The 24,939-nt window shown below is 41.8% G+C and overlaps 2 protein-coding genes across 2 annotated transcripts; both read right to left on the bottom strand.

The window, feature by feature from the left end:
- Positions 1–1,234: 1,234 nt before the first annotated feature.
- On the bottom strand, positions 1,235–8,321 carry LOC120052409 (carnosine N-methyltransferase-like). Its single transcript, XM_038999333.1, has 3 exons — positions 8,143–8,321; positions 4,465–4,663; positions 1,235–1,909 (listed from the first exon to the last, which is right to left on the bottom strand). Exons 1-3 carry the CDS (start codon positions 8,319–8,321, stop codon positions 1,724–1,726), a joined length of 564 nt encoding a protein of 187 aa, XP_038855261.1. The 3' UTR covers positions 1,235–1,723.
- A 4,223-nt stretch (positions 8,322–12,544) lies between these two features.
- Positions 12,545–24,251, bottom strand: LOC120052326 (hibernation-specific plasma protein HP-55-like). The gene is given in 5 exon segments (XM_038999211.1): positions 12,545–12,952; positions 13,249–13,396; positions 13,518–13,785; positions 14,082–14,891; positions 24,029–24,251. Coding segments are annotated over 5 exon segments (1,632 nt in total). The 5' UTR covers positions 24,237–24,251; the 3' UTR covers positions 12,545–12,754.
- Positions 24,252–24,939: the final 688 nt, after the last annotated feature.

Here is a 24,939-nt window from a genome sequence, read left to right as displayed (position 1 = left end):
TGGAAACCAATGAGAGGATGTATCCTGTATCCCGCCCACCACTATCAAGGCTCTTCTCCGCACCAACAGGGTTAGTGCTATCTGGTATCATTGGGACGTTCATACATTGAACCTTATTTTTAGTCTGTGTGCTACTCACCTCAAACGCAACTCTGAACCTCGGAGCCAGTTCCACTGTATTTTTCCCCCTCATTGTTCCCCTCTAATCAGGGACTGGTTTAGACATTGGATGGCAGGTGTGTGAAATGAGTTATCAGGTAGAACAGAAAACCAGCTGCCTCCAGTCGAACCTCGTAGGGTAACAGTTGAATACCCCACCCTAAACATTTTACATTTAAATTGGGTAAGGATGTCCCAAGGATTCCAGCTAGAAAATATTGCTCCACCTACCGTTTCAAGTTTGTCACGTGCACAAGTACAGTGAAATGTATTTTTTGCTTGAGCTTTACCAACAATGCATTAATAAATATCAGTAGGAATATATTTATTTCAAAAAGTCAAGTAGAACCAAAACACACGACAAATAGAAATTATATGAACATGAAAGTAAATAAGCTATACAGAGGCTCAGTTCCTGGGTCAGTGCCAATACCATATTTACAATGTGCAGGGATACTGGAGTGGTAGGGGTAGGTGTATATATAGGGACATGGTGAGTAGGCATCAGATTATATGATAAACAGAGTAGCAGCAGCATATATGAAGCAGCATGTATGATTGTATGTGTAGTCAGTATGTGTGTGTGTAAGCAAATGAAGTGGGTGATTTTCCAGGCCTTCCTTTCACACCACCTGATAGAGGCCATGTTGCTTGAGAAAGCATTATTGAGATGGCCAAATAGGGCATTCAATTGATTAGGACAGTCCTTCATATACATGGTCATTGGGACAATCAGATCTCCCGTTAATTATATACAACTATGGAATCTCCCTTTCATGTGCTGTGTACCAATTTTATTGATATGATAAAGGATTCACCACTGATGTTTATCGTCTGTAACTTCTAGATCTACCTGGCTGTATAGTCTTCAGTAATTGACAAAAGGGAATTGTTGTAGAATAATTACATTGATCATAGTTGGTCATAATGCTTCAACTGATTTCTGTCTAGCTGCAAACAGAGGGAATATAGGAGATTCATTCTAAATAGATCTCCTTCTTGATCAAATAAACTTGAATTGCGTCATGAACAATACCATTCAAAATTAGACTAAAATGTCAACTACATTTTTTTCTTAAATGGTGTTTTCCTTTATTGTTACGTGAGGCAGTAGCTAGATCCAGTTTATAATGCTGAAATTCAAATCATACAACTTTGTCCGATCCTCAGTATTACCAACTCCAGCAACTGACTTTTCCCAGTGAGAAAGTACTATAAATAGCCAGAGTTGGTCACTGTATTTTACAAAATAAATACATTGGGAAGCTGTAGAGGCGGGTCTAACACGCATGCAACCACATCAGGTCAGCATGGAGACGTCACCTTACATCTAACTGAAGACAAACAGTCCAAGGGCTGAATGATGTAGTCATTTCAGTCCATTATAGGTGTCCGTCTCAATCTCAAAGGCTTGGACATAAGGTGATCGGGGAGTTCCCGGCAATGAGATATAGAAAATAAGCACATTTAAAGCAAATCTTTCCATTGTCTTGTGTTTCTGTCATCTTACTCTTTTTTTTTTTTATGCTCTCGACGGCAGCCAATCGGTCGTTGCGCTGTAATGTCACGTTAGATTGCCACAGCTCTCTCGCCGTGGCAACGCTTCCAGTCTGTTCTCGTAGACCACCTGGAGCCCGTTGGCATTCAGATGGTCAGGTTTCCGTGCCACGAAGAAAACACAGTCATACAGGTACTTCAGCATGGACTGATAATTCTTAGTGTAGGTGGTGGGGACAGACTCTCTCTCCACCTGCAGTGAAAGACACAATGTTTCTCAATATGCATACTACCGTGCTTCACACTGTCATGCTCCGAGTGCATTCTCCGAAGACATCCTCTTGAGTACGCTCTTGTGAGGAGTGTGGAGGATTCATAAAACATTACATTTGAGAAGCACTCGCACTCCCCCAACTGTATTACCTCACCTCCCCATTCACTGAACCTTCTTCCAGCCAGGACAATGCCAACAATAGACGAAACAAGATATACACAAAGCAAACGTTTTATTTCAGAATTATCAGCTGGATATGTTAATCATAATAATCCAGCTAGATATGTTAATCATAATAATCTAGCTACCCAGCTAGATAAACAGGCAAGAATGACCTAAAACTAAATGTTATGCAAGATAGATGTACATTTTTCGTGGGTAGCTACCAATTCTTTGTGGCTAGCTAGTTATCCCTATTGACTTACCCACTCACTGAACTGCCTTCCAGACAGGACAATGGCAATAGAGACGAAACAAGATATACATAATGTAACCGGTTTACTTAATAACTATCAGCTAGCTATATGTGAATTGTAATAATGTAGCTAACCAGGTCCTCCCGAGTGGGTAATGGTCTAAGGCACTGCATCACAGTGCTAGCTGTACCGCTAGAGATTCTGAGTTCAAGTCCAGGCTCTGTCGCAGCCGGCCACGACCGGGATACCCATTGGGTGGCGCACAATTTGGCCCAGTGTCGTCCAGGTTATTGGAGGGGTTGGCCGGCAGGGATGTCCTTGTCCCATCGCGCACTAGCGACTCCTGTGGCGGACTGGGCGCAGGGTCGCCAGATGCATGGTGTTTCCTCCGACACATTTGTGCGGCTGGCTTCCGGGTTAATTGGGCATTGTGCCAAGTGCGGCTTGGTTGTGTTGGGTTTCAGAGGACGCACGGCTTTTGACCTTCGCCTTTCCCGAGTCTCGCGTTGCAGTGATGAGACAATTGGATATCACAAAAACGGGGTAAAATATATTTTTAAATATAGAGTTTAACATTATGTCAACTATTTGTGGGTAGCTAGCTAACAATTCTTTGTGGCTAGCTACCAGTAGTAGCTAGCCAGTTAGCCCTTTTGACTTATGGGATTGCGATCTACGATACGTAGGCAGGTAAACATGCCAAAACATGTCACTCCAGTCACGCACAAACTGCTTAATGGTGGATTTGAGCTTGTCTATGTCGAACATGGAGGACGTACGCACCTTCCTCAGGTCATCTTGGACAGAAAGACAGATTCACTTTAACTCTTCAAATGCATCCAATGATGAAAGGATCATGGCAGAAAATGTATCTAAGATCTATACTAAATATAATTTCCACTAATACAATAATTAGTGAATTTTGTGCTGTGCGGTATACTAGAATAGAAAAACATCTGCAGCACCTCCAACTACACTGAATAAAAATATAAAATCGCAACATGTAAAGTGTTGGGCCCATGTTTCATGAGCTGAAATAAAAGATCCCAGAAAGAGCTAATTTCTCTCAAATTGTGCACAAATTTGTTTACATCCCTGTTAGTGAGCACTTCTCCTTTGCCAAGATAATACATCCACCTGACAGGTGTGGCATATCAAGAAGCTGATTAAACAGCATGATCATTACACAGGTGCACCTTGTGCCGAAGACAATAAAAGGCCTCTCTAAAATGTGCAGTTTTGTCACAACACAATGCAACAGATGTCTCAAGTAGTTGAGGGACCGTGCAATTGGCATGCTGACTGCAGGGATGTCCACCAGAGCTGTTTCTAGAGAATTTAATGTTAATTTCTCTACCATAAGTCGTCATTTTAGAGAATTTGGAAGTCTAACCGGCCTCACAACCTCAAATAGGGTGTATGGCGTCGTGTGGGCAAGCGGTTTGCTGATGTCAACGTTGTGAACAGAGTGCCCCATTGAACAAACACGATTGCATTTTATCGATGGCACTTTGAATGCACAGACATGGTCCTGAGGCCCATTTTGTTTAAGGTATCTGTGACCAACAGATGCATAGATTAGGGCCCAATTTATTTATTTAAATTGACTGATTTCCTCATATGAACTGGAATTGTTGCATTTTATTTATTTTTTCTGTATACTTGTACTACTATGTTTTTATTGCACTGCACACCTAGATGCAGCCTACTACTTCTCCTACCACGAGGAAGAGGAGGACTAACAGGGTGGTTACACCAGAAGTTACCTTGTAGTAAGGAATCTTTGATATCTTCCGAACAGCGTGCAAAACAGCAAACTTGTTGTTTGCCTATCCAGCAGTGTCAAAGCTAGTAAGTCAGACCCTCCCTCCTCTGAATGAGTCGTACTGATAATTTGCGTAGTTGGAATTTTCTCAACTGTCTGCTCTCTAGTCGCCAGTGATTAAATCGTTGAATGACTCCTTGTCTCCTCCTTTCATTGAAAATGATTGCCTTCCAGTAGTTTGATTGCTAGAAGTAGCCTAGTGTCTAATGTAACCAAGGTTAGTAGGCTAGTGTCTAATGTAACTGAGGTGTAGGAGAATGCATGAGTGTGACCTTTCTGACCCTTCAGCTTACCTCTTCGCCATACTGCATGTTCTCAAACATGTGGACACAGTCGAGCATGATGGCATGCAGCACGTCCTGGTTGTGGTCCACACTGCGCCGGATACGGGCCAGGTTGGGCAGGACCCTGGGCAGTGGCAGCTGATGATGATGCTCCGGAAGACTCCGGAACTGATGCTCTGCTCGATTCACCCGTTCCTGAACATGCATCCTGAGATTAAGTGAACAGGAGATGGGGATAAGGGAGTCCAGAAAAGCATAAGGGAAAATAGAATCCTAGCTATATTTCATAGCCTTTTTTAATTATGAAAACACTCAATTCAATATGCAGACTTCTTAAAATGACTTGACACAATGATCCACAAAACACTTTCTTTTCTAAGCATCTTCTACTTGGTGAACATGGTTGTATTGGCTAGGCATAACCTTGTTTGTAAATAACATGAGCAACCGTATTGAAATGTAAATGTTTGTCTTTCTGTCAGCCAGGAATTTAGCCCATATTGTTTTAGTATCATCTTTTATCTTTGTTATTTTCTAGAGCTAGCTAGCTCCACTTCCTTTGCTTCTGTGCTAGTTAGCTGCTAGCTAATAGATAAACAGAGGTGGTGGTCAGCTATAGAGGTCAAATTTGTTTTTTATTGGATATTTGGTTCTTTCGTCGATAGCTATTGAACCAAGCATGCCATGACTATGAAGATGGTATACTCTGAATCAGGAGCAGATGGAGAGAGAAAAATATATAAACATTTTTAAAAACACACCTTTTTATTTTTTGTGTAATAATATTATGTAAAAAAATTATGTATTCTGATTCGGGGGAGGATAGACAAATCTGCCTCTTTTTTTTGTTTAAAATAGATTTTTTTGCTTTCAATTTTCATTAGCTCTTACACAAAGCATGCCACGCCACGACTATGAAAATTCTATATTCAAAATCGTGTGGATGTACAAAAATGTACTTTTTGTGTGTGTGTGCATTTATCTATCTATCTATACAGTGCATTCGGAAAGTATTCAAATCCCTTGACTTTTTCCACATTGTTATTACAGCCTTACAGGCTGACCATACCGCTCGCGTCGCGTGCGCGAGCGTTGCAAAATAAATTTAGAAATTTGTGTTATTCAATTATTGCACCCACACTGCTCGCGAGAGTCTGCGTTGTCAAGGGCTAAAATAGAAGTCCTTTCTATTTCTGACGCTGATCGCGCTGCAAGTCCTGCCTCTCCCATCTCCTCATTGGTTTATAGTAGCATCTCCTCATTGGTTATACCCACGTGGGTAATTGAAAGACGAACTGTTTTGCCGGTCAGCCTAGTAATACTATGAAAGTTTAGATGCCAATCACCATATAAGTTTAAAAATGAAAAAGCCTGGAAGGAGGAGAGATGACTAGAAACGATTTGGTTGACCGTTTTATGTGTGGATTAATTGTCGGAGTATAGGACCTTGTGCATTTCAGGTAAAATAACAACTCAATGTTTATATCCCAGGACAAATTAGCTAGCAACAGCAAGCTAGCTAAATAAATGTATGCACGATGGCGCATGCGCGCAGCCAGTTTGGGTTCCGTGTTATTCTAAAATGGATTAAATTGTTCCCCCCCTCATCAATCTACACACAAAGCCCCATAATAACAAAGCAAAAACAGGTTAGAAATGTTTTCAAATTTACTCAGTACTTTGTTGAAGCACCTTTGGCAGTGATTACAGCCTTGAGTCTTCTTAGGTATGACGCTACAAGCTTGGCACACGTGTATTTGGAGAGTTTCTCCCATCCTTCTCTGCAGATCCTCTCAAGCTCTGTCAGGTTTAATGGGGAACGTCGCCGCACAGCTATTTTCAGAGATATTTGATCAGGTTCAAGTCCGGGCTTTGACTGGGCCACTCAAGGACATTCAGAGACTTGTCCCGAAGCCACTCCTGCGTTATCTTGGCTGTGTGCTTAGGGTCGCTGTCCTGTTGGAAGGTGAACCTTCGCCCCAGTCTGAGGTCCTGAGTGCTCTGGAGCAGGTTTTCAACAAGGATCTCACTGTACTCTGTGCACTGTTCGCTCCATTCATCTTTCCCTCGATCTTGACTAGTCGCCCAGGCCCTGCCGCTGAAAAACATTCCTTCAGCATGATGCTGCCACCACCATGCTTCCCCGTAGGGATGGTGCCAGGTTTACTCCAGACATGACACTTGGCATTCAGGACAAAAAGTTAAATCTTGGTTTCATCAGACCAGAGAATCTTTTTTCTCATGGTCAGAGTCCTTTAGGTGCCTTTTGGCAAACTCCAAGCGGGCTGTCATGTGCCTTTTACTGAGGAGTGGCTTCCGTCAGGCAACTCTAATATAAAGACCTAATTGGTGGAGTGCTGCAGAGATGGTTGTCCTTATGGAAGGTTCAGAGCGATCATCGGGTTCTTGGTCACCTCCCTGACCAAGGCCCTTCTTCCCCGATTGCTCTTTGGCCAGGCAGCCAGCTCTCGGAAGAGTCTTGGTGGTTCCAAACTTCTTCCCTTTAAGAATGATGGAGGCCACAGTGTTCTTGGGGACCTTCAATGCTGCAGACATTTTTTGGTACCCTTCCCCAGACCTGTGCCTCAACACAATCCTGTCTCGGAGCTCTACGGACAATTCCTTCAACCTCAAGGCTTGGTTTTTGCTCTGACATGCACTGTCAACTGTGGGACTTTATATAGGCCGATGTGTGCCTTTCCAAATCATGTCCAAACAATTGCATTTACCACATGTGGACTCCAATCCAGTTGTAGAAACATCTCAAGGATGATCAATGGAAAAAGGATGCACCTGAGCTCAATTTCGACTCTCATAGCAAAGGGTCTGAATATCTTTTTTATTTTTAATACATTTTCAAGAATTTCTAAAAACCTGTTTTCACTTTGTCATTATGGGGTATTGTGTGCAGATTGAGGACTTTTTTATTTGATCCATTTTAGAATAAGGCTGTAATGTAACAAAATGTGGAAAATATTAAGGGGTCTGAATACTTTCCAAATGCACCGTATAGCTCATTGAGTAGAACACGTTCTCTTTCAGTGCCAGCAATATGGGAAGGAAAGGGAAATATTGTTATTAGATTTAAGGAGTAATGGTGTTGAAGAGCCAAGCTTAAATGAACTGCTGCTAAAATCTTAAGGGGATGTAGTATTGAAGTATGTATTTATTTTTCTAGAATTTACACCTTCCCTGTATCTGGTCCAAACTCCTGTACAGTTGATGGAGGTGATGCACCGTAATTAACGTTTGTTGCAAACCAACATAAAATCCACAGAAGAAGCTAAATCCATTGAGCCTGTTTCCCTACACACAGACCACAGGAGAGAGGAATATTTAGCATTCTTGAAAGTATGCCTAGAATATACCTATAACATATCTACCGAATATTCAATATAAAACACATTTCACCTCGGTTTGGTACCTATAGGAACATGTAATTAGCCAAAACAGACCCCGATATAAATACAGGAATCGATTTTAGCTAGCAATGCATCATCATTAGCTAGTCATCTCTTTTCTAAAATCTTAATACAAAACGTTACCAAATACAGTAGCGTAGTCTGTGACATTACTCCATTAAACTAGCCAGACACTGTCTGGGTCAAAGGACTTTGTTGTGGATTAACTCGCGCGCTAACAACCATACATATAACGTTAATACTGCTGTTTTGAAGCAGTCCGTACCTGTAGTATCTAAACCCATCAATCACTTTCCAAAAGTGTTGCCTTTCGAGTATTGTCTCCTCTTCTGTTGTGCATTTCATCCTTTCTCTACAAAAATATGCTTCTTCTTGCTCTCTATCAGTAGCCTGCTCCACCGTTTCTCCCGCCATGTCTGAATGTAGTAGCCTACTCAGGCCCATCCAATCGAACAATGGAGTGAGCCAGGAAAAGTAATCAACATTTCATCTGGCTGGCAAGCGAGTTATAGTACAGTATATTGGTTAAAACTTCTTAGGGATAGCCCCCTTTAAAAAAAAAAAAAAATCGCCTAAATGACATACCCAAATCTAACTGCCTGTAGCTCAGGCCCTGAAGCAAGGAAATTATTTTTTATTTTATTTTTTATTCCACCTTTATTTAACCAGGTAGGCTAGTTGAGAACAAGTTCTCATTTACAACTGCGACCTGGCCAAGATAAAGCAAAGCAGTTCGACACAAACAACAACACAGAGTTACACATGGAATAAACAAACATAATACAGAAGAAAAAGACTATATACAGTCTAATTCTCTCTTTCTTTCTTTCTTTCTTTCTTTCTTTCTTTCTTTCTTTCTTTCTTTCTTTCTTTCTCTCTCTCTCTCTCGGAGGACCTGAGCCCTAGGACCATGCTTCAGGACTACCTTGCATGATGACTCCTTGCTGTCCCCAGTCCGCCTGGCCGTGCTGCTGCTCCAGTTTCAACTGTTCTGCCTGCGGCTATGGAACCCTGACCCGTTCACCGGATGTGCTACCTGTCCCAGACCTGCTGTTTTCAACTCTCTAGAGACCGCAGGAGCGGTAGAGATACTCTTAATGATCGGCTATGAAAAGCCAACTGACATTTACTCCTGAGGTGCTGACTTGCTGCACCCTCGACAACTACTGTGATTATTATTATTTGACCATGCTGGTCATTTATGAACATTTGAACATCTTGGCCATGTTCTGTTATAATCTCCACCTGGCACAGCCAGAAGAGGACTGGCCACCCCTCATAGCCTGGTTCCTCTCTAGGTTTCTTCCTAGGTTTTGGCCTTTCTAGGGAGTTTTTCCTAGCCACCGTGCTTCTACACCTGCATTGCTTGCTGTTTGGGGTTTTAGGCTGGGTTTCTGTACAGCACTTTGAGATATCAGCTGATGTAAGAAGGGCTATATAAATAGATTTGATTTGAGTAGTAGGGTTCCGTGTAGCAAAGAGGTTCAGTCCAATTGGCAAAATAGGTATAGTGGCCCAAGAAATTGGCCGATGGATCTCTTCAGCTAACAGTTCAATATGCTCTAGAAAGCTAACGGGCCGCGGCTAGCAGGCTAGCAGATGGGCATTCAGGGGATGTCGCGACGGAGGGGCCTGTTGGGGAAAAAACCCTCGGGCAGATTACGTCGGTAGTCCAGTCGTGATGGATAAGCAGGGCTTCGTGTAGTAAAAGGGGTCCAAGCCAATTGGCAAAATAGGTATAGTGGCCCAAGAAATTGACCGATGGACCTATTCAGCTAACAGTCCGATATGCTCTAGCCAGCTAGCGGGCCGCGGCTAGCAGGCTAGCAGATGGGTATTCAGGGGACGTCGCAATGTAGGAGCAAGTTGAATAACCCCCTTGGGCAGATTACGTTGGTAGTCCAGTCGTGAAGGTGCTCCGTACCGACAGTAAAAGGGGTCTGGGCCAATTGGCAGAGTGGCTGATGGACCTCTTCAGCTAGCCGGGAGATGGGCCTAGCACGGGCTAGCTCCAGGCTAATTGGTGCTTGCTTTGGGACAGAGACGTTAGCCGGGAGTAGCCACTAGGATTGTAACTAGCAAACTAGGCAAGAGTGTTCCGAGCTAAAGGTTAGCTGATGACCGCTAGCAGTGGTTAGCTGACTACTAGCTCGTAGCAAGTTAGCTGGCTAGCTTCTGTTAGGGGATTCCGGTTCCGAAGTAAAGGAAAAAAGCAGATCCACACCACATTGGGTGAGGCGGGTTGCAGGAGAGTATTTTGAAGTTCATGTTTAGAAAAATATAAAAAAGGATATGCGAAGAAAAATATATATACATGGGACGCGACAGGACGAGGACAAAGACGTCTGACTGCTGCGACATCTTGGATTTAATGCATATTCTTGGTACCATTTGAAAGGAAACACTTTGAAGTTTGTGGAAATGTAAATTGAATGTAGGAGAATATAACACAATAGATATGATAGAAAAAATCAACCAGTGTTTTTTTTACCACCATCTTTGAAATGCAAGAGAAAGGTCTCTGTTGTAGCCATCACTCTGGTTGTAATTCCGATAGTGTCCACAAGATGGCAGCAGTGTATGTGCAAAGTTTCAGATGGATAACTTGGAGTATGACTGATCCTCAAGACTTTTAGTGTGAAGTCCCCATGTACATTTGGGCAAATCGTGAAGGAGACATTCACATTCATATTCCATTTTTCTGCGAGAATATCGTCAAATCTGTATACTTGGACTTTGATTTAGCTTTCCAAGTATTACTAGTCATATTATAAGTTCAACATTTGCAAAACAAACAGTGTTAATACTTCATAGCTGAATATCATGCTGTCGTTCAAGAGATGGCCGCCCACGTCATCGGCGTGCCATGAAGGCGTCGCTCTCTGACCAAATATGGTGTCCTATAGGATATACTACAGTCGTGGCCAAAAGTTTTGAGAATGACACAAATATTAATTTCCACAAAGTTTGCTGCTTCAGTGTCTTTAGATATTTTTGTCAGATGTTACTATGGAATACTGAAGTATAATTACAAGCATTTCATAAGTGTCAAAGGCTTTTATTGACAATTACATGAAGTTGATGCAGAGTCAATATTTGCAGTGTTGACCCTTCTTTTTCAAGACCACAGCAATCCGCCCTGGCATGCTGTCAATTAACTTCTGGGCCACATCCTGACTGATGGCAGCCCATTCTTGCATAATCAATGCTTGGAGTTTGTCAGAATTTGTGGGTTTTTGTTTGTCCACCCGCCTCTTGAGGATTGACCACAAGTTCTCAATGGGATTAAGGTCTGGGGAGTTTCCTGGCCATGGACCCAAAATATCAATGTTTTGTTCCCCGTGCCACTTAGTTATCACTTTTGTCTTATGGCAAGGTGCTCCATCATGCTGGAAAAGGCATTGTTCGTCACCAAACTGTTCCTGGATGGTTGGGAGAAGTTGGTCTCGGAGAATGTGTTGGTACCATTCTTTACTCATGGCTGTGTTCTTAGGCAAAATTGTGAGTGAGCCCACTCCATTGGCTGAGAAGCAACCCCACCGCATGAATGGTCTCAGGATGCTTTACTGTTGGCATGACACAGGACTGATGGTAGCACTCACCTTTTTTCCGGATGCCCCAAACAATCGGAAAGGGGATTCATCAGAGAAAATGACTTTACCCCAGTCCTCAGCAGTCCAATCCCTGTACCTTTTGCAGAATGTCAGTCTGTCCCTGATGTTTTTCCTGAAGAGAAGTGGCTTCTTTGCTGCCCTTCTTGACACCAGGCCATCCTCCAAAAGTCTTCGCCTCACTGTGCGTGCAGATGCACTCACACCTGCCTGCTGCCATTCCTGAGCAAGCTCTGTACTGGTGGTGCCCCGATCCCGCAGCTGAATCAACTTTAGGAGACAGTCCTGGCGCTTGCTAGACTTTCTTGTGTGCCCTGAAGCCTTCTTCACAACAATTGAACCGCTCTCCTTGAAGTTCTTGATGATCCGATAAATGGTTGATTTAGGTGCAATCTTACTGGCAGCAATATCCTTGCCTGTGAAGCCCTTTTTGTGCAAAGCAATGATGACGGCACGTGTTTCCTTGCAGGTAACCATGGTTGCAAGAGGAAGAACATTGATTCCAAGCTCCACCCTCCTTTTGAAGCTTCCAGTCTGTTATTCGAACTCAATCAGCATGGCAGAGTGATTTCCAGCCTTGTCCTCGTCAACACTCACACCTGTGTTAACGAGAGAATCACTGACATGATGTCAGCTGGTCCTTTTGTGCCACGGCTGAAATGCAGTGGAAATGTTTTTTGGGGATTCAGTTCGTTTGCATGGCAATGAGGGGCTTTGCAATTAATTGCAATTAATCTGATCACTCTTCATAACATTCTGGAGTATATGCAAATTACCATCATGCAAACTGAGGCAGCAGACTTTGTGAAAATTAATATTTGTGTCATTCTCAAAACTTTTGGCCACGACTGCACACCCCTAATGAAATAGTGAAGTCTTGTTACCTTCTAGGATCTCTGAGGAATAGATACGAACGTGATTTGACTCGTTCTCCGAATATATTATATTAATGTTCTAGACACGTTTCATGGGAACGTTGCAAGAACATGTATGTGTCCAAATTCTGTAACATGCTTTATTAGGCATAGAACCAAAAGATAAGAAGAAAGACTGGCAGCAAATGGTGATATGTATTTAATAGTTGTACAAATATCCAGCAAAGTGAATACAGAGGATTTATACACTTGTTAGCTTTGGGTTCCCAGGCTTGACCCAGAAGAGTTTGGATGGGTTTGCTTACTGGTTTCCTAACAGCAGCACTTAGATTTCAATTTGTGATTATAGACCACATGTTTTCTGCAGCACAGATTTTACATAGCACCGGTTTTATTTGTTGGCTGGGTTGATGATCTTGCCCATGAAGAGAATATTCTTGGTCTCCCGGTCCATGACAAAGACCATGAATGGACGATCGAACTTCAACACAGGGGTGTGTCGGGAAGAGAGGGGCATAAGGACCACACCTGTGGCAGCTGCTGCGGTCGCTCCAGCCTCATCCACATCCAAGGAGGCTTGGTGCACCACCTGAAAACAACCATACAATGCAGTCTGATGTACAGTACATAGGCCTAGTTCACATGGTTCACATATAATATGTTCTAGGGCAGTGATTCTCCCAGGACACCCTGGGGAGCCAGATAGAGCTTTCAGGGGTTCCTTGAAAAAGCAGGGATAAAACTACCAATTGAAATGACCACACCATTAAGGCTGTCATTACATGGTTGTGCTCGAGAGGTTAGTGCATTGCTGTTGCTGTATTGCTGTTGTTTCCCTGTATATTTATGTCTTTATGAATCACTGAGAGTGAATGATTTCCCCACCTCTGAGACAGCCACCTTCAGTTCCTCTGATATTCCACTGAAGTCAGCTCGATCACTGAATATGTCCGGCATTCCGATTCCACTCAGAATGTCCTTGAGGGAGTATGTTGTGGTGATGGACAACTTGGGAACATACACATGGTATTCCCTAAAGACAAACATGGACAGGAAGAAGGTTTTACTTGCAATGATTGTGATATGTGGTTATTTTACCCACCCAACGTTTATAAGTTCTATGAGTGGTGCTTAATGATTGAGACAGGTCATACCTGGCCTTCTTCCACCTGTGCCACTTGGTGATGTGGTTGAGGCATATGACCTCGTCCAGACTAGCGAGTCCCTTTTCTGGTAGCACCAGCATCATGGACACTGAGTCGTTGTAGCGGAGATGCAGGATACTGGTGGAGATCTCCTGGTCGTAGTAGACGGAGAACCTCTTCATCATGCTCATCATCTGGACCGGAACAGTGGTGTTTTCATCCACATGAAATGTGTCCTCCTTCGTGTCTTCAGGGTTAAATGGAATCTCCCATTTTCCTTGAGAATTAGAAAATCGTAAAACATTTCAGGGTGTGATGTGATGAGTAAAAGTTACCAGACCAAAAGTGGTTTTCTGAGGGGGAGACCCAGCAAGAGATACAGCCAAAAGGTACAATGGCATCAATAACACCAACAACATCCAGAGACAAAAAAAATCCATATTGACAGAGTTAGAAGGAATTGATTCCACAAGATCTGTATCCATCAAAGAAGTGAACTCTACTTCATTTCAAGGACCCTATTTCATGTTTGTATTATTGTTTTTTGTCTTATAGTTTGCAATATCCTCTTACCTTTGAAGTAAATGTAGCTGAGGAGGTACATGACAGTGGTTGGGTCCAGATCTTTGACTAACTTGTCTATCTTGCCTTTAGTCTTGTCCTCCACGTATGTATTGATTGTATCGATGGCCTTAGCAGTGTTGGTGAAGTCCACTGTGACACCCTCAGAAGGGTAGAAGCGCTTCAAGTCCTCTAGGAACTCGGGGCGTGGTGTAAAGGTGTTTTGCATGAAAAGTGCACTTCCTACAGTCAGGTTCACACCTATTTTCTGGTTGAGCTGTGTGAGGATGGTCTGGAAGGCCTGGTCCACCTATTCTTGGGTCAGTAGGCTACTGTTGAAGCCCAGACCAGTGAAAAGCTGCTGGTGGGTTTGACCCTTGGCCCCCACAGACAGAGCGCTCAGGGCCAGGGACACACTCAGCGGAGAGAAGAACACATTCTTGCCCTGGTTGTCAGGCTGAGCCACCAGCTGATTGTACAGGCTGCAAGCAAACTCCAAGTTTCCTTGGATCACTGGTTTAGTGCTGTTGTCACTGGGCTCATGATGATGATGATGCCCGTGGTCTCGTCCGTGACCATGGTCGCGCCTGTCACCATGGTCATGGTCGCGCCTGTCACCATGGTCATGGTCGCGCCCGTGACCGTGGTCGCGCCTGTCACCATGTTCGCGGCCACGCCTGTCACTATGGTCATGGTCACCACCATGGTCGCGACTGTGACCGTGGTGGCGGTCACCTCCGTTACCTTTGTGACCTCTGACCTCTCCCGGGCAGAGCACTCCCATAACGATCCACAAACACAGGGCTGTCCTCATCTTGGCAACTATTACAAAGTAAAAAAATGTGTCATTAGTCAATCAATTTGGTGTCGATTCCACAATTAATGTCACTATCTGGAAGATGTACCGCTATTCAGAGGTCTTTTCAATAATGATATAGGCTAAACCCATTCAATCTGGGAACACAAATTTCTGGCCAGTGACATATACTGTATGTGTATGTGTGTGTGTGTGTGTGTGTGTGTCTATGTGTGTGGATATATATGTCTATGTGTGTGGATATATATGTGTGTGTATATATATATACGTGTGTATATATGTGTGTGTATGTGTATATATATATACATACACACATATATATATGTATATATATGTGTGTGTATGTATATGTGTATATATACATACATATATACATACATACATATATGTATGTATATATATACACATATGTATGTATGTGTATATATGTATGTATGCGTATATATATACACATAAATGTGTGTGTGTGTGTGTGTATATATATATATATGTGTGTGTGTGTGTGTGTATGTTTGTACAGTTTACATACACCTTAGAAAAATACATTTAAACTCAGTTTTTCACAATTCCTGACATTTAATCCAAGTAAAAATTCCCTGTTTTAGGTCAGTTGGGATCACCACTTTATTTTAAGAATGTCAAATGATAATGATTTATTTCATCACATTCACAGTGGGTTAGAAGCTTACATACTAATTGAGTGCATTTAGTAGCATTGCCTTTAAATTGTTTAACTTGGGTCAAACGTATCAGATAGCGTTCCACAAGCTTCCCACAATAAGTTGGGTGAATTTTGGCCCATTCCTCCTGACAGAGCTGGTGTAACTGAGTCAGGTTCGTAGGCCTCCTTGCTCACACACGCTTTTTCAGTTCTGCCCACAAATTTACTATAGGATTGAGGTCAGGGCTTTGTGATGGCCACTGCAATACCATACTGGGGCGGCAGGTAGCCTAGTGGTTAGAGCGTTGGACTTGTAACAAAAAGGTTGCAAGATCGAATCCCCGAGCTGACAAGGTAAAAATATGTCGTTCTGCCCCTGAACAAGGCAGTTAACCCAGTGTTCCTAGGCCGTCAATGAAAATAAGAATTTGTTCTTAATTAACTTGCCTAGTTAAATAAAGGTCAAATAAAACCTTGACTTTGTTGTCCTTAAGCCATTTTGCCACAACTTTGGAAGTATGCTTGGGGTCATTGTCCATTTGGAAGACCCATTTGCGACCAAGCTTTAACTTCCTGACTGATGTCTTGAGATGTTGCTTCAATATATCCACGTAATTTTCCTCCCTCATGATGCCATCTATTTTGTGAAGTGCACCAGTCCCTCCTGCAGCAAAGCACCCCTGTGCTTCACGGTTGGGATGGTGTTCTTCGGCTTGCAAGCCTCCCCCTTTTCCCTCCAAACATAACGATGATCATTATGGCCAAACAGTTCTATTTTTGTTTCATCAGACCAGAGGACATTTCTCCAAAAAGTAAGATCTTTGTCCCCATGTGCAGTTGCAAACCGTAGTCTGTCTTTTTTATGGCGGTTTGGAGCAGTGGCTTCTTCCTTGCTGAGCGGCCTTTCAGGTTATGTCGATAAAGGACTTGTTTTACTGTGGATATAGATAATTTTGTGCCTGTTTCTTCCAGCATCTTCACAAGGTCCTTTGCTGTTGTTCTGGGATTGATTTGCACTTTTCGCACCAAAGTACGTTCATCTCTAGGAGATAGAACGCGTCTCCTTCCTGATTTGTATGACTGCTGCGTGGTGCCGTGGTGTTTATACTTGCGTACTATTGTTTGTACAGATGAACGTGGTACCTTCAGGTGTTTGGAAATTGCTCCCAAGGATGAACCAGACTTGTGGAGGTTTACAATTTTTTTTCTGAGGTCTTGGCTGATTTCTTTTGATTTTCCCATGATGTCAAGAAAAGAGGCACTGAGTTTGAACGTAGGCCTTGAAATACATCTTCAGGTACACCTCCAATTGACTCAAATGATGTCAAGAAGCTTCATGGACAACTTTAGCAGTTTAGCTAATTAGCAACTTTGCAACTACTTACTGCTGTTTAGCTACTTTGCAATTACTTAGCATGTTAACTAACCCTAACCGTAACCCTTTTAGCTAACTCTACTCCTAACCTTAACCCTTTAACCTAACCCTAGTTAATGTTAGCTGGCTAGCTAACGTTAGCGTTTGCCACCTAGCTAACATTAGCCACAACAAATTTGAATTCATAACATATGTTTTACAAATTCGTAACATATTATAAGTTTAGAAAATTCATAAAATATTGTATGAATTGCAATTCGTAACATATCATACGAAATGGATGATGGACATCCACAAATGAATACATACCATACGAAACATAACATATCATATCATGTAACTAACTAAATGGAGTGTCTCTGATTTACGTACAGAATAATATGAAATTACAACCATTACAGGGCCTAGTTTCCTGAAAGGGATGGAACTTTTGCTTAGGAGTGTTTTAAGGATGCATCTTTGCTACAACGGCCAGAAGGTTCTCTAAGTGTGTTGTTACTAATAGGTACGAAAGAAAAGCAGCGCTGCTGTCGGATCAGCTTTCTCCATTTAAATCTTACCTTAACATTGTAATTACTCCACACTACTGACAACGGATCAGCTCCGACCTAGAGAGATATTACTACCTATGGCTGCAAATATTGAGGCAGTTTATTATGCTCTAAGTCACAGATTGGTCACATCATTGCGCACATGTTACACATCATAAAATATATTGAGGCAAAAACAGAACTCAATTGATTGAACATGAAATTGATTTCAATATGATTCAAATATACGTAGCCTATTTATCTTTTAATGCAGTCATCTCGGTTTTCATTTCAAGCATATTTTTATCCTTCACATGTTTGTAACAATTGCAAAGACTTGTTTCTATGTTTAGCATAGATCTTTTGTGAATAAAGTGACTCAGAAGGGCAAAAAAGCATCTAACGACACACTTAGCTGTTTTATGAGTGGTCTGAGGCAGTAGGTAAATAACAAGCTTTACAAGTATAACTTTAGTAACGACGGTTTTGGGAAACAGCTCGGAGATTTAACAATGCTGCCGTGAAGGGTTAAATTATGAATTTAGCCTTAATATGTTTTTTGGGGAAAGGGCCCGGTTTCCCGCTAGCGATGGAACTCAATATTAGGAGTAGGGTTGCAAAGGGAGGGTATATTACTGGAAAGTTTACCAGTAAACTACCATATTTTTGGTATATTTCAATAATTTGATGTACTGTAATCTATCACAAGACATTTATGGCCCTTTTGGTCATTCAGATTATCACAAGTGTCTTTATGTCACTTTATTATAGTTCCAAACCGGGAGCACAACAAAACAAACGCGCTCAAAAAAACGGAACAATAAAGTAAAGCGCTAAAGAACATCGCTTGACATGAAAACAATTACACACAAAACATGATGGAAAACAGAGGGTTAAATACAATTGGATTGATTGGGGAAATGAAAAACAGGTGTGTATGAAAACAAGACAAATGGATATATGAAAAATGGAGCGGCGATGGCTAGAAAGCCGGTGACGTCAATCGCCGAACGCCGCCCGAACAAGGAGAGGAGCCGACTTCGGCGGAAGTCGTGAAACTTTAATTATCTCTGGCCCTCCTCTGGCCTTGTCACATGTAAAATATATGAAATAATTAAATATGATGATTTTAAAATATATAATGACAAAGCTGTAAACATGATCCTAAACCATAAACTTAGTGAATACCATTGGTATTCAAAAGCATGAAATATCCTTTATTTATTTTTTTGGGCATGAAACTGGTGACAGTTGTGAAAAAAGTCAATAGTTGGACAAGTTGCAGAGGTAATTGAAAATAATGGCATTATTGATTAAATGCTTTTTTCATTAATTAGGCTATTTTCTCTTGAACTATACGGTCTATCTATTAGAAACTCATGGACAATATGGACAGAGATATATAAAAATTGAATACAAAATATGAATACATTTTTTAAAAGTTATTCAAGTATAATTTAACAAAATTACTGAAGATTCCGGTGACTTTGTTAAATTACCGGTAGCTTTGCAACCCTACTTACGACTGTTTTAATGATGTATCGTTCCTACAACGGCTGACGATGTAACATGCGTTTCCCAAAACACCACGCAGCGATAACGTTCACCATGTGCATCATTGGAGCATGTGTCTACAGTGAATTCGGATTTTGTTACATTACAGCCTTATTCTAAAATTGATTCAATTCAATTTCTCCTCATCAATTTACACACAATACCCCATAATGACAAAGTGAAAACAGGTTTTTAGAAATGTTAGCAAATTTATTACAAATAAAAAAGATACCTTATTTACATAAGTATTCAGACCCTTTGCTATGAGACAAAAAAATGGAGCTCCGGTGCATCCTGTTTCCATTGATCATCCTTAAGATGTTTCTACAACTTGATTGGAGTCCACCTGGGGTAAATTCAATTGACTGGACATGATTTGGAAAGGCACAAACCTGTCTGTATAAGGTCCCACAGTTGACAGTGCATGTCAGAGCAATAACCAAGCCATGAGGTCGAAGGAATTGTCCTTAGAGCTCCGAGAGAGGATGGTGTTGAGGCACAGATATGGGGAAAGGTAGTAAAAAAATGTGTGTAGCATTGAAGGTCCCCAAGAACACAGTGGCCTCTATCATTAAATGGAAGAAGTTTGAAACCACCAAGACTCTTCCTAGAGCTGGCCGCCCTTCCAAAGTGAGTAATCGGGGGAGAAGGACCATGGTCAGGGAGGTGACCAAGAACCCGATGGTCCCTCTGACAGAGCTCCAGAGTTCCTCTGTGGAGATCGGATAAACTTCCAGAAGGACAACCATCTCTGCAACACTCCACCAGTCATTCCTTTATGGTAGAGTGGGCAGACGGAAGCCACTCCTCAGTAAAAGGCACTTGACAGCCCGCTTGGAGTTTGCCAAAAGGCACCTAAAGGACTCTCAGACCCTGAGAAACAAGATTATCTGGTCTGATGAAACCAAGATTGAACTCTTCGGCCTGAATGCCAAGCGTCACGATTGGAAAAAACCTGGCACCATCCCTACGGTGAAGCATGGTGGTGGCAGCATCATGCTGTGGGTATGGTTTTCAGAGGCAGGGACTGGGAGACTAGTCAGGATTGAGGGAAAGATGAACGGAGCAAAGTACAGAGAGATCTTTGATGAAAACCTGCTCCAATTCGCTCAGGACTTCAGAATGGGGCGACGGTTCACCTTCCAACAGGACAACAACCCTAAGCACACAGCCAAGACAATGCAGGAGCGGCTTTGGGACAAGTCTCTAAATGTCCTTGAATGGCCCAGAAATTCTGTGCGGTGACGCTCCCCATCCAACCTGACAGAATTTGAGAGGATCTGCAGAGAAGAACGGGAGAAACTCCCCAAATACAGGTGTGCTACGCTTGTAACGTCATACCCAAGAAGACTTGAGGCTGTAATAACTGCCAAAGGTGCTTCAACGAAGTACTGAGTTAAGGTTCTGAATGCTTATGTAAATGTGCTATTTCACTTTTTTATTTGTAATAAATTTGCACAAAAAAAACAAAAAAACTGTTTTTTCTTTGTCATTATGGTGTATTGTGTGTAGATTGACGAGGGGAAAAAACGATTTAATCAATTTTAAAATAAGGCTGTAACGTAACAAAATGTGGAAAAAGTCAAGGGGTCTGAATACTTTCCGAATACTTTTCTATACTGATAGATTCGAAAGAAAGGCAGCACTGCTCTCGGATCAGCTTTCTCCATCCAAATCTTACCTTAAAATTATTTTTGTTTGTAACAATTGCAAACATATTGGCTACTTTGTATTTGTAGTCAACTTCATTCTGAAGTTATCGGCAGTCACAGAGAGACAGATAAGCATTGTGATTCTATATTTAGCAGAGATCTTCTGTGTATAAAGTGACACAGAAGGGCAAAAAAAACTCTAACGTGCTTAGCTGTTCTATGAGTGCTCTGAGACAGGCAGTAAATAACAAGCTTTTTCAAGTGCAACTTTAGTAACGATAGTTTTGGGAAACAGCACAAAGATTTAACAATGCTCCTACAAAGGTTCTAACGATGATCTTAGCCTTAAGATGCTTTTGGGAAACCGGGCCCAGAGCTATAGAGCCAGTTACCAGTTAACATTTCCCAGTGTAGAGATAGATAGCAGTAGAGTAGCCTACTCACCCTTCCAGACAGCAGCTTTGGCGTCTTAATTTGGACCAAATTCACTTTATATACTGTGTGTGGTTCATTTGGGATTGATCAGGGGTTGAACTTTGACATGTTTGTTTGGTACTGGCAAAGCTCCCATATTTAAAGAATGTAATCATTACCTGCTTAGGGGAGTGCTGACCACACATTTTTTTCATTTAGGATTGGCACAGGACACGACAACTAAAACTTTAAAAACTATAACTATATTGGAAATTTTGGAAATGCAACTATGGACATGGGACATTGTCAAAATACATGTTGGATGATAACACAAAAAATGATAGAGCTATATGTTGTTGTTCTGTTTAGTTATTTTATAGAACTGTGCAATTGATGTCTATTGTGCATTTGGTGGTCTGCATGGTTAAACGTATGTCTGGTACATTATAATGTGTAACAATGCAATAGTGAGCTCCTACTTCATTGGCACACTTAAGAGCCAAACCACACTTCAGCAACCATTAATCAATGAATTATAGCGAAGCACCACAGGCTGAAATGACATTTTTTGCATTAACGTACATTTTAATATTTTGGGGTATTTCGGCCCTTTAATATTAGTACTTTCAAAAAGCGAAATAAAAAAAGTCAAACTTAATGTAAATGTTTATCATACTACCGTCATAATTTTTTGTTGTAGAATTTTAACCACATTCAAATGGACATAAATGCATAATTTCTAAACTCACTACATGTAATCATGCATCATTTAAAAGCCCATTTCATAGATAATGTTACAAACTAGACTATAAGTAGTACCTTTGAAGAGACCGTGATTGGGTCTAAATAGGCTAAATTCATTGTACTTCTCTTTAATTGCCATTTCCCGAAAGTCAGACGCCAAATAGTTTTTCTCAGATTCAGAAACATCTGCATTCACCACATGTTGTGTGGTTATCCTTAGATATATTCTCCAGACTTAGAGAGACACGTTTTCAAATTTTGATTCTAGATTTTTTATTTTTAAATACGCACCAATTCTATCTATTTTACAGATAGAAAGAATCAAAAAGGTATATATCCACAATCTGCTCTACACAAGTTGGGTACTGGAGTGTTGTAACAAAGTTGCCTCATTTACATATTGTATTAAAATATTTCAGAAAAGTTGTAATACAGAAAAGTTTATATTGGTGTCTATATTCAACTGGTAAAAGAATTGTGAAAATACCATATTAGGGTGTGGTGCCTCGCCTTAATGAACTGCCTTGCACTATTCAGGAACATGCATCATACTGTACTGCCCACAAAATGTTTTAACACTGCAGTATAACAGACAAAAACACAGTATTAGCGGTAGTCAAAAGAGCAGCTTCCAAAATGCACTGTTTGCACTGCTTATAGACTTTGTGGTCAATTTCACTGCACATTATAAACAATCACAGTATTACATCACTGTGTTTCCCCGAGGTGGACGAGAACATGGCAAGGTTTCTAGAATGTTAATTTGAGACAAATGTAAGCAAAAAACACATTTTGCCAAGAGTTGGGGCCAGGGTAGTATACAATACCTTCACAAAAGTCATTATTATATGAAACATTTATACTTTTTTTACTGTTCATCTCAAACTTGCAATTGAACTTCACTGCATTTTATCTTCCCATATCAGTATTCTCATTCTGTTATGTTTGTATTCTGTGGTATCCAGCACTGGTCCAACAGAGCTACTGGCTTTTTAAAGGTCTTGTGTCGTGAATTGTGAAATTTAAGGCGGTCTTTTCAAACACCTCTTCCACGAAAAGGGCATTATCATAATTTAAAAAATGTCAGTATTATTCCAACCTCATACTGTGAAAATACAGTAGACAGGTAACTGCCAACATAAAAGTGTCTTATTAGGGCTTTGGGCCACCACAAGCCAGAACAGCTTCAATGCACATTGGCATAGAATCTACTGTGTGGAACACTATTGGAGGGATGTGACACAATTCTTCCACAAAAAATTCCATAATTTGTTTTGTTGATCGCGGTGGAAAACGCTGTCTCAGGCGCCGCTCCAGAATCTCCCATAAGTGTTCAATTGGGTTGAGATCTGGTGACTGAGACGGCCATGGCATGTGGTTTACATCGTTTTCATGCTCACCAAACCATCCAGTGACCACTCGTGACCTATGGATGGGGGCATTGTCATCCTATGGGGGCATAGACATGGTAACCAAAATAATGGCCTGCCCAGCATTTTTATACATGACCTCAAGCATGATGGAATGTTAATTGCTTAATTACCTCAAGAACCACACCTGTGTGGAAGCACCTGCTTTCAATATACACTACATGACCAAAAGTATGTGGACACCTGCTCGTCGAACATCTCATTCCAAAATCATGGGTATTAATATGGAGTTGGTCCTCCCTTTGCTGCTATAACATCCTCCACTCTTTTGGGAGGGCTTTCCACTAGATGTTGGAACATTGCTGCAGGGACTTGCTTTCATTCAGCCACAAGAGCATTAGTGAGGTCAGGCACTGATGTTGGGGGAATAGGCCTGGCTCACAGTCAGCGTTCCAATTCATTCCAAAGTTGTTTGATGAGGTTGAGGTCAGGGCTCTGTGCAGGCCAGTCAAGTTCTTCCACACTGATCTCGAAAAAACATTTCTGTATGGACCTCGCTATGTGCATGGGGGCATTGTCATGCTGAAACAGGAAAGGGCCATCCCCAAACTGTTGCCACAAAGTTGGAAGCACAGAATCGTCTAGTGTCATTTCCCTTCACTGGAACTAACTACCTTTTATTACATTTACATTTAAGTCATTTAGCAGACGCTCTTATCCAGAGCGACTTACAATTACATACATTCATACTTTTTTTTGTACTGGCCCCCCGTGGGAATCGAACCCACAACCCTGGCGTTGCAAGCGCCATGCTCTACCAACTGAGCTACACGGGGCCTTACCTAACCCGAACCATGAAAAACATCCCGAGACGATTATTCCTTGTCTACCAAACTTTGCAGTTGGCAGTCTGCATTCGGTCAGGTAGCGTTCTCCAAACCCAGATTCGTCCGTCGGACTACCAGATGGTGAAGCGTGAGTCATTACTCCAGAAAGAGTCCAATGGCGGCTAGGTTTACATCGCTCCAGCCAGCGCTTGGCATTGCGCATTGTAATCTTAGGCTTGTGTGCGGCTGCTCGGCCATGGAAACCCAATTTATGACGCTCCCGACGAACCGTTATTGTGCTGACGTTGCTTCCAGAGACCGTTTGGAACTCGATAGTGAGTGTTGCAACCGAGGACAGACTATTTTTACACGTTTCAGCACTCAGCGGTCCCATTCTGTGAGCTTTTGTGGCCTACCACTTTGCGGCTGTGCCTTCGTTGCTCCTAGACGTTTCCACTTCACAATAGCAGCACTTACAGTTGACCGGGGCAGCTCTAGCTGGGCAGAACTCTAGCTGGGGCAGCTCTAGCTGACTTGTTGGAAAGGTGCCACCCTATGACAGTGCCATGTTGAAAATCACTGAGCTGTTCAGTAAGGCCATTCTACTGCCAATGTTTGTCAATGGAGATCGCATGGCTGTATGCTCGATTTTATATACCTGTCAGTAACGGGTGTGGCTGAAATAGCCGAATCCACTAATTTGAAGTGGTGACTGCACTGGGCCTTTAAACTATTATAATGAATGTTTTTCTGGAGTAAATTGTCCGAGGGGTTGAACATGACGTTTGTTTGGTACTGGCAAGCCACCATATTTGAACAGTGTAATCATTACCTGCTAAGGACCACAACATTGTTCATTTAGGATTGACACTGGGCACAAACACAACAAATTTAAAACTATATTGTAAATGCAACAATCGACATGG

Source organism: Salvelinus namaycush, chromosome 1 (genome assembly GCF_016432855.1).
Source record: "Salvelinus namaycush isolate Seneca chromosome 1, SaNama_1.0, whole genome shotgun sequence".
NCBI lineage: Eukaryota > Metazoa > Chordata > Actinopteri > Salmoniformes > Salmonidae > Salvelinus > Salvelinus namaycush.
The sequence above is the reverse complement of the archived record's forward strand: the minus strand, read 5'-3'. Positions and strand labels throughout refer to the sequence as shown.

Coding starts and splice junctions, on each gene's coding strand:
- LOC120052409 (XM_038999333.1), bottom strand. CDS start 8,321: ATGGGCCTGAGTAGGCTACTACATTCAGACATGGCGGGAGAAACGGTG. Junction 4,664..8,142: donor GATGGGTTTAGATACTACAG/GTACGGACTGCT, acceptor ACTTAATCTCAG/GATGCATGTTCAGGAACGGG. Junction 1,910..4,464: donor ACATGCAGTATGGCGAAGAG/GTAAGCTGAAGG, acceptor CTTTCACTGCAG/GTGGAGAGAGAGTCTGTCCC.